The 15,703-nt window shown below is 38.9% G+C and overlaps 1 protein-coding gene across 2 annotated transcripts in view; it reads left to right on the top strand.

The window, feature by feature from the left end:
• Nucleotides 1–13,832, top strand: part of map3k20a (mitogen-activated protein kinase kinase kinase 20a) — a 54,084-nt gene extending 40,252 nt beyond the window's left edge. For both annotated transcript variants that reach the window (XM_061234384.1, XM_061234386.1), the window contains exons 13-20: nt 61–94; nt 240–379; nt 742–804; nt 895–987; nt 6,704–6,820; nt 7,382–7,456; nt 7,732–7,882; nt 11,600–13,832. In XM_061234384.1, the coding sequence (XP_061090368.1) occupies nt 61–94; nt 240–379; nt 742–804; nt 895–987; nt 6,704–6,820; nt 7,382–7,456; nt 7,732–7,882; nt 11,600–12,252 (1,326 nt within the window). In that variant the 3' untranslated portion in view covers nt 12,253–13,832. The remainder of the gene's footprint in view (nt 1–60; nt 95–239; nt 380–741; nt 805–894; nt 988–6,703; nt 6,821–7,381; nt 7,457–7,731; nt 7,883–11,599) is intronic.
• Nucleotides 13,833–15,703: the final 1,871 nt, after the last annotated feature.

Genomic DNA, 15,703 nt, shown 5'->3' with positions numbered 1-15,703 from the left:
CTGAATCATGAATATGTGTAATATTCTACTGCCTTCTGATTTAAATTTTGTCTTCCACAGCATTTCTGGATGAGCCAGATGAATTTTGGAGCAGGTGGGTTAACTCATGTACAGTCTCTGTACATAAATAAGAATGTACATAAATAAGAATAAGTAAAATCTCAGCCAGTTACAGCTTTTGTTAATGTGTATGCCCCTGTGCCTGTATGCATGCATGTCTGTGTTTTCCTTGTTTTCAGGCCAGGGGGTATGTGATATGCAGATGTATGCAGAACTGTTTAAGGAGAACCACATCACAGGGAGGAGGTTGCTCCTGCTCACAGAGACAGACATGAAGGACCTGGGGGTCAGGTCAAAGGGTCACATCATTCATCTTAAGGTACTAAAGAGAAAAAACTGAAGTAGGGCTTCCTAAATGCATACTATGCAGGATTCTAAGCCTTGCTGTCTTCCTGTGATTACAATAAAACAAGACTCATCCTCCGTCCTCAGCCCTGCCCAGTCATTTTTATCTTAATACTATGTATCCCTTTTCCATAACTTTCCAGCAAATGCAAGTCTTTTTAAAGTTGTCTCTTGTTTTTGAACGAGCCCTGTTGACTTGTTATTTCACTTCGCTGCTCTTTTGCTTCTTCACCTCCATCATTGTAGTAGCTAGCTAGCTAGCTCCTGCATAGTATGTCTTAGGAGTATAGGAGTAAATCTGGGAACAGGTGGATAATGATTGGTTTCTCTTTTCAGAGTGAGATCGAGAAGTTAACCAACGATTACTTGGGATTGTTCCATTTCCCACCATTAAGGAAGGTAAATTCTATCATTTTTATACCATAATGGCGTTATACAAGATTATTTGCCATTTTTAAGTATCTTATCTGGGCAACAACTCTTGCACAGGATGAGGGGGCGGAAGAAGAGGAAGATGAGAAGAAGGTTATTGGCCTGGAGCTCGTCTTTGGCTACCACTGGAAACCTGGAACAGGGCCACAGGTACGTCCCCTGCTGGTAGCATTACTGAAGTGACCAAAGTCACAGCGCAAGAATGGGAAAAGAAAAAATCTTTAAGTGACCATCTACAATTTCCTCAGTTTTTGTTGATTTTGCGGCCACCCATGGTGACATAAGATTCTACACTTCCCATAGTTCCCCGCAACATGCAGCCTTCTCACACATTTTCCTTCTTCTGATTGTGGGTGTGGTTTCCTTTTTTGGTCACTTTACAACTTGTACTTTCATCCATTGTTGTAAAGTTACTGCAAACAAACACAACTGTGCTCAAACTATACATTTCCATAAATGGCTGGAACATTTTTAAATAACCATAAATTATCACAGAGGAGTGTATCCACTACACATCCACCGAATATACATATATTCAAAGTAATGTATATAGCTATAATAACATACATTTCAAATCAGACATAAATTCTGTATTGAAAATGTCAATGAGTGATTATATGGGTGTGGTCTGGATTGCCTCACCACCCTACCTCCCACCTCAACTCTTCCAAAAATGCCACCTACAAGAAAATTTTATTTCAGAAGGAGGGATACTGGGAGAGGGATAGAGTCAGGAGAGGGATTAAGAATTGAAAAATAGCAAGATTCAACCTCTACACAGAAAGGCCCCCCAGTCCAGATTCGACCCTTGACGTTGTTGTGTGGCAACAGTGTTACCCACTGCACCGCCATGCCACCAAACAACTCATGCTACAAAATTCTCTATAAAAAAAACCTCTATGTACAAATCTCATGAAACTTTGGGAGGAGATTATTTAAACATGTATTTGCCATTATGTCAGGGAATTCTTGAATTCAAGGACCATGATCCAATAGCTTAATCTGATAATAAATTGACCTCCACCCATTCAATCCCCACATAGGAATATATGGAAATGTTTAGACTGATAGAAGTTGATATTGCAATGCATTTGATTTAATTCTAATTGTGCTGATGCTTAATACATACTTTAATAACCCTAATCAATGTAGGTTGATGCCATTAACAAATTGACCTTTCCAGTCACTTTTAAAATAAAATAAATAAATTTTAATATATAGACATGGAATTAAGCTATTCAAATGGTCTCAGTGGTCATTGCGAGAGAAATGCCAATGCCTCAACTATGGTATGAAAAAATCATAGATTGCCACTTTAAAATACATGGTCAACAGAACGAAAGAAAATATTTTGTGAATGAAATATATGTGAAACATTCATCAGTACCCATATTCATTGTTCTGATTGTTGTAAAGACCTATCATTTTGAATATATACATGTATTATGTCATTTCCATTGCTGGAACACAACCTGTTGTGATCATTGTAGCTAATAAGCAGTCAGTCCTATTTGAGTCTGAGGCTTTCGTTCAATGTCAGTATGGCAGTTCTATGTATGTTGCAAATGTGCAATTTCTATATTCATGCTATAAGGTGCCTATTATTGTCCCCATCAACCACTGGCAAATATCGACCACTGTCATGTTACGCATGTTTTCTTTTGCACAACAAAACATTTATTGCTCTTTTTTATATTTAAAAAAGAAATGAAATAGGCTAGACGACTCTTTCATCTAAAGTAATGCTTCAAATTCATTCCCACTTGCTCCAGGTCTTTTGTCCGGGTCTTAAAAAGAGTGGAGGAGGCTGCTGCAGCACTTGGCTGTTTGAATATAATCAAAAATGCCCCATTCAGCCAGAAGTCATTTTCTTTTTAAAAGGCAAATGTTATTTAATCTTTCAGCTGTTCATTGTCCCATCATAAATAGTCTCTTTTCAGTGCATTCGGTGGGGCTGAAACGAGCCCGTTAATTGCCTCCCATTTCAACTGACATGTGGTGGTTTAGTGGGGAGAAAACACAGCAGGGAGAAGGAAACAGGAGGCTGAGAAAATGAGAGCTAATTATTTTTCCCTGCCTGGTGTCAGGTCTCGTGTCAGCCTTGTTTTTACAAACTGGAAGGTTTTTTGCACTAAATAAAACAAACCCGCGCCATGTTTTTTTTCACCCCTCTTCGCTGGCGGTGTCATGGAAGCAGCTGCACTTCTCAAACACAAAATGAGGGCCTTGCAATTGTGCGGCCACCATCTGACAGCCACCGAGGGTCCCTGCTAATGAGGATATCACCGAGCTGCCAAGCGAAAGGTGCTGAATTATGTATGAATCTTCATTAGAAGCGCTCTGGTCCTGTGCATCATTACTAGACATTGTTTCTGCCGGAGTGATTAGACCGATCGTGGACTGCGCACCCCTGAGCGACTTGACAGGGCCGGCGCAGGGTCATTAGAGCGTCTGTGAGCCGAAAGTTTCCCGAAGCTTCTACTTTGAGCCCCATCAAGCCCCTTGGGACTGCACCAGAGTGGGTCATGACTTATCTGGCGAGGGCGTTAGCATCACTCTGTGATCTGTTCCCCTATGATCCCCGTGATACAGATTGGCCGGGATCATGAACTCTGCATGGTTAAACTGTGACCTGTGGCATAATATCATAGCTGCATTGTGGGAAAGATAGAAAAGCGTGAATCATTATGCCTTTGTCAGCATGCAAAACGCTGGCCTGGTGCTCTGTTGAGGTACACAGTTCTTACTGCGGGATTTTCTCGCCATCTCAGTAATGTACTGAAAGATAGTATAGAGGCACATTATGCAGTGAACATGGTTCAGCATTTCAGGTGTTGGTATCTCAGATTTTTCAAGATATAACATTTTTTACATTATTGTGGCAGATATTGTATTTAAATTTAGAATAATATAGTATAGATTGATAACAAAAAACATGTAAGCACTCTTTATTAATGCCTTTATTAATGCAGCATATCCACAGAGGAGATTATAAACCATGTTGTAGCTATCTATGCATTTTGCTGATTTAGCCTTTGTAAGTGTTATATGTGTACTTGTTTCCCTTCCAATAGCATTTAACTTACACAAATGGTTCAGGAATCTCACTCATTATGGTTTGTGGCTCCTTGGTGGGGAGTACTGCACTCTCAGTTTTACGAATATGTTTTTCTGTAGACCATCATTTTCAAGACGTTCTCTTTTGCATCCTCCATTATATCTTTCATGCTTGATAACTGTGCTATCCGGCATCAAGCAGTAAGCTAAATCTGTGATATCATTCAAAACTTTGATAAAAGAAGAAACTCCCCTTTATAAACTGTCAAAAGGAGTATGTGACAGTGAATTCAATCATTCTTTCAGTCACAAAACATATTTTTAAGCAATTTGTATAAAACTTATAGGAAATGGAATTCAACATTACTGTTATCATTACATTACTCATATCTCTGAGGCTTTCATCTCTTGAAACACGGGTTGTTAAATGTTTTATATCAGAAACAAATTAATACAATTTGTGATTCTTCATTAAGCATCCTGATTTTGAATTTATTGTACAGAGGGAAACATTCATTTACCTACCTTAATCTCCTTATTCGAGCACTACATGTTTGCTTGGTTGAAAAAATATATCCCAATGTCAATGCAATAGCAACGGGCTTGCCAACTACTGATTTTGGTATAGCTACGTTATGCCATTTCTGTGTTATGGATACCTGAAGACTTTTCTTGTGCAAAAATAACTCAATTTAAATCCAATGGATCCCAACACAAGACCACTCATTATGTCTGTAATTCAGAGGCATACAAGCTTTCTCTAAGTTCATGACTATACATTTCATAACATTTGATGATGACTTGTCCATAGACTTAACATGGAGAGACACAATGCTAACATGAATCAGCCTAATCTAAAGTTCTAAATGAACATGAGCCTGCTATGTTCAGCAACGTTAATGTGTGCAGGTAGTAGCTAAATGAGGTTACAACATCACCAGAGTCTGGACATGTTATTTTCAGGTTGTCCTACAATCGTTATTAAAACTCTTTGCATTTGAATGGATTTCAGTGGGAATTGGGGGGTGGGAATAGATTCAGCCAAATGGCTTTAAGTCATGAAGGGTCCAATTTATCAAATGAGCCTCAATGCTATCATGCTGCTGGCAGATATGCAGTAGATATGACAAGAATTGTTTCTCCTAATGAATTTTGGAAAAAATATTCAGGAGAAACAATAATTGTATCTACTGCATATCTGACAGCAGCACAGTGGTTTGAGGCTCATTTGATACCTTGGACCCTTGATGACTTAAAACCATTTAGCCAACAAATGTGTTCCATAATGAAGTTCTCAGCCAAGGGTTTTATATTTTGTGCATATTTACAATGACCAATCAAGTAATAATTTAACATCCCCGTGTAAAAACTAAGGAAATGAATCACAAAAACAGTTTTAAGTGAAATGTTTGCATTTACTGAAAGCTTCGAAAGACAGGACATTCAGTTGATCAGCCCTAACACTAACAGCCTGCTCTCCATCAAGTTATCAGCACAGACATGCTACAGCCCTGTAGTTTATATTCATATTGTGCAGATCAGGTCTTTCTCATGTATTCCTAAGTATTTGCATAGCATTAACTTGGCAGCGTATTATTATTTTGATAAATTCAACAGATAAAAAATGTATTGTATGTATTACATAGAACATTATAACATTTATTCCTACAGTGATTTGTGGGTGACACTATCATTGAGTTAATTTGAATGCAAGTAGTTAGCCATGACTTTATTTAATTGGTAAATTACTTTTGGACAAATATGAATAATTGTGTATAAGCCCATATACTTACATACTGTAAGCTATATATCTGCTTCTACACTTTTGTCCAGAATGGCATACAGTACGCCTATATAAATGAGAGCATAGCAATGTCCACTCTATACTCTACAATATACACTTTAATGCAGGATCTATCAGTGAATCGAGCTATTTAAAAAATGGTATGCTATGTACCGACATAGTTTGTGGGCAAGCTATGTTGAAAGAGTGATACAAGATATATGGTCCCAAATAGGACCACAAGTATAAACAGGTATATTGCCTCTAAGTACAAAATGGCCAATGCACTTTACAGTGCACTGCTCACAGATTATTAATTATTTCAGAGGTTTGGATCTTAAACAATCTTCCCAGTGGTGAGTACATGTTGTTTGATGTGCAGTAAACATTATACATGGCTGTAACAGTTGTCAGAAATCCGTGCTGATGTTAGCCTTTGGGCTGGGCAATTTAATTTCTTGTCTTTTGAGGCTTTCAGCAAATGCAAGCATTTCACTTAAATCATTGTTTTTGTGATTAATTTTATTGAAAATAATTAGCAACCCAAGTTTCTATGGTAAACAAACTTTTGAAAAAAAAGTTGACAAAATATATGACTTTAAAATGCATCTGGACCGTATGCACAATTTACAATTACGTGTAAGTGTCCTCTAGGCTGTGCTGTTGGTTTAAGTTTGACAGATATTTTTTCCTTGATAGTCTCCCTGAACTCACTGCTGGATTTAGCTTATTATTGCTGAGATTTTCTCTGCTTTATTGCCCAGTTTGCACACCTACAAAGGGCACAGTTGATGCTTGTTTAACTTGAAATACGAATGAAGAATGTCCAAATAAACTTGCAGGCCCATGCCCATTGCAAACTGAAGGAAATGCAATTTTCTCAAAGCTGTGTAGCTAGCCATCTATTGCTTCCTTTCATTCTGTCTGCATCCACCACTCACTCATGAGGTAACAGGGACCAGTTAATTTAACAGGGTAGTCTCCAAGCTCTGGATTTCACTCTACATCATTTATTCTCTCTTTCAGGACTGCAAGTGGAAAATGTATATGGAGTTGGATGGAGATGAGGTTGCAATTACCTACATTAAGGATGTCACGTTCAATGCCAACAGGCCCGATGTGGATGCTGTAAAGATGACCAAGGTATGATCTCATCGATATGCTGGCCTAATGGGTGTGAGCAGGCCAGGAAGAGAAGCATTCGTCACATCACATCTTTGATCACTGTTTGGGTTCCCTGTATACTGTAAGCACACTTGAGAACACCACTAGGTTGCATTTTCGAGTTTCTTCCCCACTGGTGCACTTCAAAAGGAATACTTTCACTTCAAACTGTCCCTGGTATACACCAGTCGTTCCAAAACATTTTGTTTTTGCAGGCTCTTAAACAAATTTGACAGTGTTTTGCTCAACCCCTGCAAGCAGATATTCTTGTAACCTACTTGATACATTAGCTAATTTGTTTTTGCACTTGCATCAGTATGCTCATTCTTAAACTTTGAACAACACATTACAGCACATCAAAAAAACATTTATTAGATTAATATGCTAATACATGCTTCTCATAGAGATATTATGGGCAGGGATTACACACATTTAAAAACTAGTTGCTTATTCAGTCTATTTCGTACTTGCTACTTACTGCCTGTTGATTTCAGACTGTGGATTACAGTAAGTCTACAAAGCATTTATTTCTGTCTGCAGCCACCATTTGTAATGGACAAATGGATAGTCGGACTGTTGGATAACCAGGTTGTTGACTGCATGGTTAATTATGAGGTAAGCCGTATTTAATGCATATTGGATGTTTTCAATAAGACCACCCTATTGCCCAGCCTATGCACATCATTGCCACAGTCATTTACAGTACATGTAGCAATATGTGATCCATTATTTTCATTACTATCATAATGAATTTTATGCATCACACAGGTATTATGATTTCTATGTTTTTTTAAAAGCAACCATAGAAAATAGTCCACAATGTACTTTTCTTTTTTTTACAAAAAACAAAATGGCCACTGATTTAGTCATTTCATTTGTTTCCACTTCAGAATGATGTGAGATCCCCCAAGGTCACTAGACACAGCCACCTTATTCAGTGGAACCCCTTCAGTGGCCGAGATGACATCATCACCTTGGAGCTGGTGATACAGTCTGCACAGTCTGACATGGAGGGGAAGGCTAGGAGCAGGTCCAACTCAGGTATTTTCCCGCAGGATGTTGTTTGATGTTACATCAATATGCCATGTTTAAAAAGATAAAACTGCCGCCCTGGCAGAAGAGAGTTCAGTAAGCTAAATTCTAGACAAAAGGTGAGCTCTCTGTGCCAGAGAACTACAGTATTTAAAGGGTAAGCATGTCATAACATCCCCCAAAGATAGAGCAGACCAATTATTTTCATGATATGTGTTTTTCAAAAATTAAGATGAAATTGTGGTTAGTATTGTTAATTTGACAAGGGTGTCACTGCCATGAAAATGTATTACATACTACCAAAAAATGTATCTCATTACTCAGCCTGAACAGTCATCTTGGCTCTCATAGGCTTCTGTGGGTTCTGTAGGGTGGCCTGTATCGTAGTGGTTAAGGTAAATGACTAGGACATGCAAGGTTGGTGGTTCTAATCCCGGTGTAGCCGCACTAAGATCCGCACAGCCGTTGGGCCCTTGAGCAAGGCCCTTAACCATGCATTGCTCCAGAGGAGGATTGTCTCCTGCTTAGTCTAACCAACTGTATGTTGCTCTGGATAAGAGCGTCTGCCAAAATGCCAATAATGTATTGTAATGGTTTCTGTTCAAGATTCCCTTCCAAGATTCCATCACTGTTCCCCTCACACTATTTTGGGTTGTAAATAGGGATGACCCAGAGCAAATCAGGAGGGTTACCATTCCGTCTGTAAACACCTTATACAACATGACAGGATAATCTGGGCTGAAAATCAGTTCAGACCAACCTCAAATCTGGAACACCCTCGCAATTGTCAGGAGGGGGGAAACGGGCACAAAATGGGCCTGTTTGTCCTGTAATGTGCACCAGGCTTTAGTCAAGCGAAATCCAAGATAGCCGGGTCAAGAAATCCTTAATTGAGCCCCTAGAGGGCAATTTCCACCTATTTTGTACTAGTCCTATAGAAGTGTCAATATCTCAAAAACTATTTACTGCACACACATGGTTAAGGACTTAAATTAAAGAACCATTCAGAAATTTGAGAAATAAGAGCATGTACACAAATGATACACTAAAATACAAACAAATCACCAAATGCCTTATATTTTTATAGTTTAGCACTGAATATCTAAATTTCTAAGTCATGGACTAACCCAGAACTACTTTATATTTATTTGTGGACAAACGTGATGTCAATCTGTGTAGAAAATGTGGTAAAGATATTCAAATATCCACATGAATTTTCCCAGAACCGCACCCAGATGTCCTCAAGTGTCCCCAAATCTCTCCAAATACAAAACATCTGCAGATCTTTTTGTCCAGACACATGAACAATCAGAAAAGCTTATTTTTCTATTAAAGCAGATATGAAATGTAAAGACAATTAACCTTCATGTTTTATTCACATACAGTACTGTGCAAAAGTTTTAGGCAAGTGTGGGAAAAAATGCTGTAAAGTAACAATGCTTTCAAAAGTAGAAATGTTAATAGTTTATTTTTTATCAATTAACAAAATGTGAGTGAGTGCACAAAAGAAAATTCAAATCAATATTTGGTGTGAACTTTGCCTTCAAACCAGGATCAATTCTTCTAGGTACACTTACACAAGTCAGGGATTTTGTAGGCATATAGTCAGGTGTGCGATTATTATTATACCAAACAGGAGCTGATCAATTTAATATGTAGGTTGAAACACAATCATTAACTGAAACAGAAACAGCTGTGTAGGAGGGTTAAAACTGGGTGAGGAACAGCCAAACTCTGATTCCAAGGTGAGGTTGCTGAATACAGTTCAGTGTCAGAAGTCATACACCATGGCAAGACTGAGCACAGCAACAAGACATAGGGTATTTATACTGCATCAGCAAGGTCTCTCCCAGGCAGAAATTTCAAGGCAGACAGGGGTTTACAGATGTGCTTTCCAAGCTCGGTTGAAGAAGCAGAAATAAACAAGGTACGTTGAGGACTGTAGACGCAGTGGTCAGCCAAGGAAACTTAGTGCAGCAGATGACAGACACATCATGCTTATTTCCCTTCGCAATCGGAGGATGTCCAGCAGTGGAGCAGGAAGAATTACAGCCAAAAACCCATACCTCCAACATGGAAACGTGGAAAGGCCAAGCGACTCAACTATGCACGAAAACACAGGAACTGGGTAGCAGAAAAATGGCAGCAGGTTCTCTCAACTGATAAGTCCAAATTTGAAATATTTGGCTGTAGCAGAAGGCAGTTTGTTTGCCGAAGGGCTGGAGAGCGATACAAGAATGAGTGTCTGCAGGCAACAGTGAAGCATGGTTCAGGTTCCTTGCAAGTTTGGGGCTGCAAATGGAGTTGGGATTTGGTGATAATTAATGGTCTCCTCAATGCTGTGAAGTACAGGCAGATACTTATTCATCATGCAATACCATCAGGGAGGCATCTGATTGGCCCCAAATTTATTCTGCAGCAGGACAACGACCCCAAACATACAGAGTCTGTCTGGGATTGCATGAAGAGACAGAAGCATTTGAGTCTGCCTAAATCCACAGAAGAACTATGGCTAGTTCTCCAAGATGTTTGGAACAACCTACCTGCTGAGTTACTTCAAAAACTGTGTGCAAGTATACCTAGAAGAATTGATGCTGTTTTGAAGGCAAAGGGTGGTCACACCAAATATTGATTTGATTTAGATTTTTCTTCTGTTCATGCATTTTGTTAATTGATAAAAATAAACGATCAACATTTTTATTTTTCAAAGCATTCTTATTTGACAGCATCTTTTCACACCTGCCTAAAACTGCACAGTACTGTATGTATATGAGAGTATGTTTTTAGAAAGCATACACCAAAGCTAATGTGGTTTTGGCAGGCCATTGTAACCACTTTGACATTTCCTCTGCACACTAGTGACCTCACCTGCACATTTCACTTTTCGGTTTCTTAAATTGCGATTGTCCATCAATTTCACTTTGTCATTGGTGCACATTGCTGATTTGTTGGAGAATTCTGCCCACTCATGGGTATCAAAGAGTAGGTGCTGAATTCCAGGAGACTCCCGGACCTTTTCGGGAGAGGTGGGATGTCTGCTGTTCAGAACAGTCGTTTCCATCCAACTGTTTTTACCCTCCCCCAGATCTCTGGCTGGCCTCAGATAGCAGCCTTTTGATTATATGATCTTGTTCCGCCCTTCAGTACATTCGCAAAACAGTAGTTAATGGAAACGCACACTGATCTGCATTTTATTTTGGCGACTTTTTGGAAATTCGTTTCACATTTCCGAAATATTTGGATGGAGACATAGCTAGTCACAGAAGCAGGATAGTTTTCCCGCTGATGTGTTGCCGATTGGTTCTATCCATCATGCTTCCATCCTTCCCCAATTTTCATCCTTTCAAATTGTGAAGTAGGTAGAGACAGGCCAAAGCCGGTCTTGCTGTAAACTTTAATGCAGCTGGTGCATGCAGACTGCAAGCGCCCAGCTAACCAGGAGTTTTCTTGTGGGATGCCCTGCCAATTGAAACCCTTCCTACCTGGGTGATGCTGTAGCCATTGTATGCCACCCTGTGGGGCTGTTGGCACAGTCAGGATTTTATTGTTGACTGTGGGATACATCACTGAACCAAAGACTAGTGCTTTAGCTGGAGAACCACTAGGAAGCCATCATGAATCTAAAGTTAATTTCAGTTGATCTGAAGTATGTGAAAATATACACTTCAGCTGTAGAGCTGCTGTTCTTTTTTTCTAACTAGCATCATATTCTCTGTCTCTTCCCAGATGTTGATCCCTTGTGGATGTTTCGCCTGAGGCAGAAGCAGCTGAAGAGTGAGTCTGAGCAGCAGTCCATGGCGGTGACTCCTTCCAGCTGCTCTGAGGCAAAAACCCTGCCACAGTTCCTCAGTATGTGTGGAAATCAGTCCTCCTACGCAGCGGCCGTAAGAAAGTCGCCGAGTCGCAGCCCGTTATTGCCCTGGACAGATACCGGGAGCTTATCCCCCAACTCTGGGCTGTCCAAAAGGCTCTCGTCCACTCACTTGGGGTCAAAGGGCAGCAGCCCCTCCAGCACCACCTCTGAGAGCGCTTCTGAAAAAGAGCGCCCCCTTAGGGGCGGCGGCTGGCCTGGAAACCGCAAGAACAGCTGCCCTGGCCATTTGTCAATGGTGACCAGAGGGAATAGCAGAGACATGCGTGGCACCACTGGAAGCAGGCCTGGAAGAGGGCGGCCCAGGTCACTCAGTTCCAGTGCACAACCAACAAGAATTATACCTGGCATATCTTTGCTCCCAACCAGGACAGAACCTGAGGAGGCCAAGAATAGTGAATGTGGATGGATCAAAGTGGAACGTTCAAAAAAAACACAGAAACAGGATAATAAACAGGTTAGAGGTCGGCCCTGGAGAGGTGGGAGAGGGTTCCGTGGGCGGAGCTGAAGCATTCTTTGGAACTGAAAACATAAGCTGAAAACTGAATTTACATAGTCCTTGTGTTTTAACAGAACAGTAGATTTACAAGGCTGCTCTTTAAAAGAAAGGAAAGACTACTATTATTTTTCAGAAACATAAAAAAACGTCAATGAGAACTGTGGGAATTGTTTCTTCTACTCTATGGAGGCACCTAGTTTGCAAGAAAAGACTCTGGTGTGATTCTAAAATCGACACAATCCACACTATTTCCACACACGTTTCTACATTGTAAAAGTAATCCCTGCACTGTGTTTGGAAAACACTACTCCAAAGACTGCATATCTACTGCATAGTAACCTAGTGAGTATGTAAAAAAAAAAAAAACTTGTATTCTTCCAGATATGTATATTTATTGAAGTGTGATTAATATATTTTGGCAATATTTTATTGGATTCATTGTGTATGGTGGTAGGCTACTGGGATGCTATGCTAGGTCACCCCAATAGGACATTTTTAATCTAAAAGAAATCTCAGAACCTTTGTACATAATGTAGACAGACAGGGGTGTTGACTGAGGCAGATAATGAGCCCATAGCGGCAGCCGCCTCAAAACAAGACAGATATCTAAATATCTGATTACATTAAAGGTAACGGAGCTTATGCTTATGTTTTTTAACATGTAGACTATATTTTTCACTGTAGGTTTCTATTCTCTAATTAATTTGTGTGTTTATCTAGGACATGGCCTATCATGCTAGCGAGTGGTTAAGAGTGAATGTATAGTTTATTTAGGATAGGCTGTATTTGTTAATTTAGTTATTAACTGTTTGTCAAATTGATGAATGGCCATTTTGTCTCATTGCATTTTTGGACGATCTGTTCAAGCAGATAGTAGTAGATAGATGTATAGCCTTCTGTTTTTGCTGGCTACATGCTACACAAAAATGCATTGCAGGATAAAACAAGACTATTGTCTCTAAAATAAGCCGTGCAAGTGGAGTTGGTGTTAGTCTGCTTTAGAGATAGGGTTTTAATGTTCTGGGAAAATGTCCCTTTTTGAGGAATTTTGAGAGAATTTGGGGAATTCATACTGTTAATATTTTTTAAGTAAGTATGTCTTTGTTTTTTATGAATCGGATCTATTTTAGGAGTCACTGAAAATACTTTGCACACATGGTTAGGGAGAAAACCATGGGTTTTAACAAATGTCAACAAACATGACAATGTTTTTTTTTTCAAATGCAGTTCAACAAAAAGCATATTAAAGAAATGTATAGGGTTCTCCCCAAACAATGTCACAGCGGCAGTGCGCAAGTCTGTGCCCTCACTTGCATTACTGTGGAGCAAAAAGAGTAGCCTGTGACATCTCTGTCGTTGATGCTCTACCTACAAGCAATCAGGAGAGAGGTGGCTTCTGTGAAACAGCGGAGCGAGTCTAATCAGAAAAGCATCACTGTTTACTTTGTCAAGGCTATTTCCTTCAGTACTGGACTTTTGGTTTGACATGCACAGTAACCCAAACAATTTCAATTTTGCTTTAACACACGTGCATACAATGTTTTTTGTGTGTTGACCTTAAATTAAAAACTGATAGTTCATCCAAATGACTCGTGAGCGTTAATGTGCCTAATTTTGTTCTGAAAGAAATTGTGGCCAGTTTGACACTGTTTACATTTTCATAAATATGAAACACAATTTTATGTTTTGTATTTGTGTCTCTGCTCTGTTGAACGTATACCAAAACATTAAGTCAAAATGGAGGTACACTGAACCAAGATTTTTTTGTACCATGACACCCATCAAGCCCCGTCTTTACATATTTCATAATATTTCCTATAGTAGTTTCTTTAATGTTTAAGAGAGATTCATCTTTCACCTTCACTTTGAATAATTATTTTATTTTGGAGTAAATCATAAATCTCTTTTATTGTCCTTTTTATTATCCATTATTATCTAACCTGTCTGAATAAGATTACTAAATAAAGATTATAGGGTTTAAAGATTTTTAAAAAAACATTTTGGGTGGTTTTAATGCCCCAGAAAGCAGGAAATGACTTAGGGTGCAAAAACTTATGATCCTAAATACCCAACTTTTAAAATTGTGACATAGCTTAATTATTTATCTCAACCACTGCTAACTTCATCTTCTCATGAGATTGAAAATTCCCCAAATTAGTGAACATTTCTGAAAGTTACCTGGAAAATGTATTGACAGGTAATTTAATTTGATCATTTTCATATTTCCCATTTAAGTCTTTGTTATTCAACTAAATTAAGCTGTTTCTCCAGCACTCCAGCTTTGGTGTGTTCCACTACTGTTGTAGGATAGGCAGGCAGCAAGGTCAGCAACATCTTCCTCAGTGAGGAATACAATACTTGTAATACAGCATGTTCACAGGTGAAAAGTGATATAACAACTCATACAATTCTCATATAGTATATAGAGGAATTGTAAGTTATTGGTGCTTTAATATTTTTAGGACATCTACATAAGTAGTTGGTAGCAGCATATGATACTGTTCTCAAAAGCAACCAGAAATGGGCATTTACATGCAGTAGTGTGCAGTGATGATTATACACCACCACGTTTGTCTAAAAGGGGTCCTAATATACTTCTTTAAAAAAAATTGGTGAAAATGTATTGAACAATAGTATTGTAGGCAATGAGAACCAAAAAATAATTCCCACAATTACATTTTGGTAAACGTATGGCTAATAAACAGAAACACCTGAAAACATTTATTACAAATAACCATTTAGTGTTAACCCTTATTACTATTAGACCACTTTCTGAATTAAGTGCTTACTAGGAGTCTTTCTCTGTCTCTCTCCCAGCAGACAGACAACCTTTGACCTTAATGTCTCTGCTTCTCAGCCAGCACATTCTGGTATTACAGCAAGGTCAACAAGGGGTATTCAGAAGACAAAATACTGATAAATGTTCGTGGCCAGCTTCATGTGTTTTTGTTTTGGTAAAGCCCCCCCTTCTGGAAAAGTGTGTATAAGAGTCTTACTATGTCTGATTCAAATTAGAAAGCCGGTAAGCTTTCTCACTTTCCGTCATTTCTTTGCAAATAAATACGAAAGTTAATTCAAGTATAGCTATCGTTGTTTTTACTAGGATCTGTTTCATCAGACAATGCTCACCTGTGAAACTAGTGAATCTGTTCAGAATCATTTATATCCTTGGTTTACGTGTATCGACCCCCCTCTTTAGTTCAAACCACATGTTTTTGATGGGATTTAAGTTTAAGTAGTTTTCACTTTTCACCATTTCGCCATTTCTGTTTGGATTTTGATGTATGTTTGGCATCATTGTCCTGCTGGACAATCTACCTACGACCAAGTCTCAGCTTCCTGATTCCAAACATACCAATGCTGTTAAATTTGGTCTCATCTGACCACAGTATCTTTCATAACTTAAATGGCCAAATTGGACCAAAATGTTATGTTTTGGTCAGATACAGCATCGGCATGT

Source organism: Conger conger, chromosome 3 (genome assembly GCF_963514075.1).
Source record: "Conger conger chromosome 3, fConCon1.1, whole genome shotgun sequence".
Lineage (NCBI taxonomy): Eukaryota > Metazoa > Chordata > Actinopteri > Anguilliformes > Congridae > Conger > Conger conger.
Note: the sequence above shows the minus strand (reverse complement) of the source record. Positions and strands in the feature narration are given on the sequence as shown.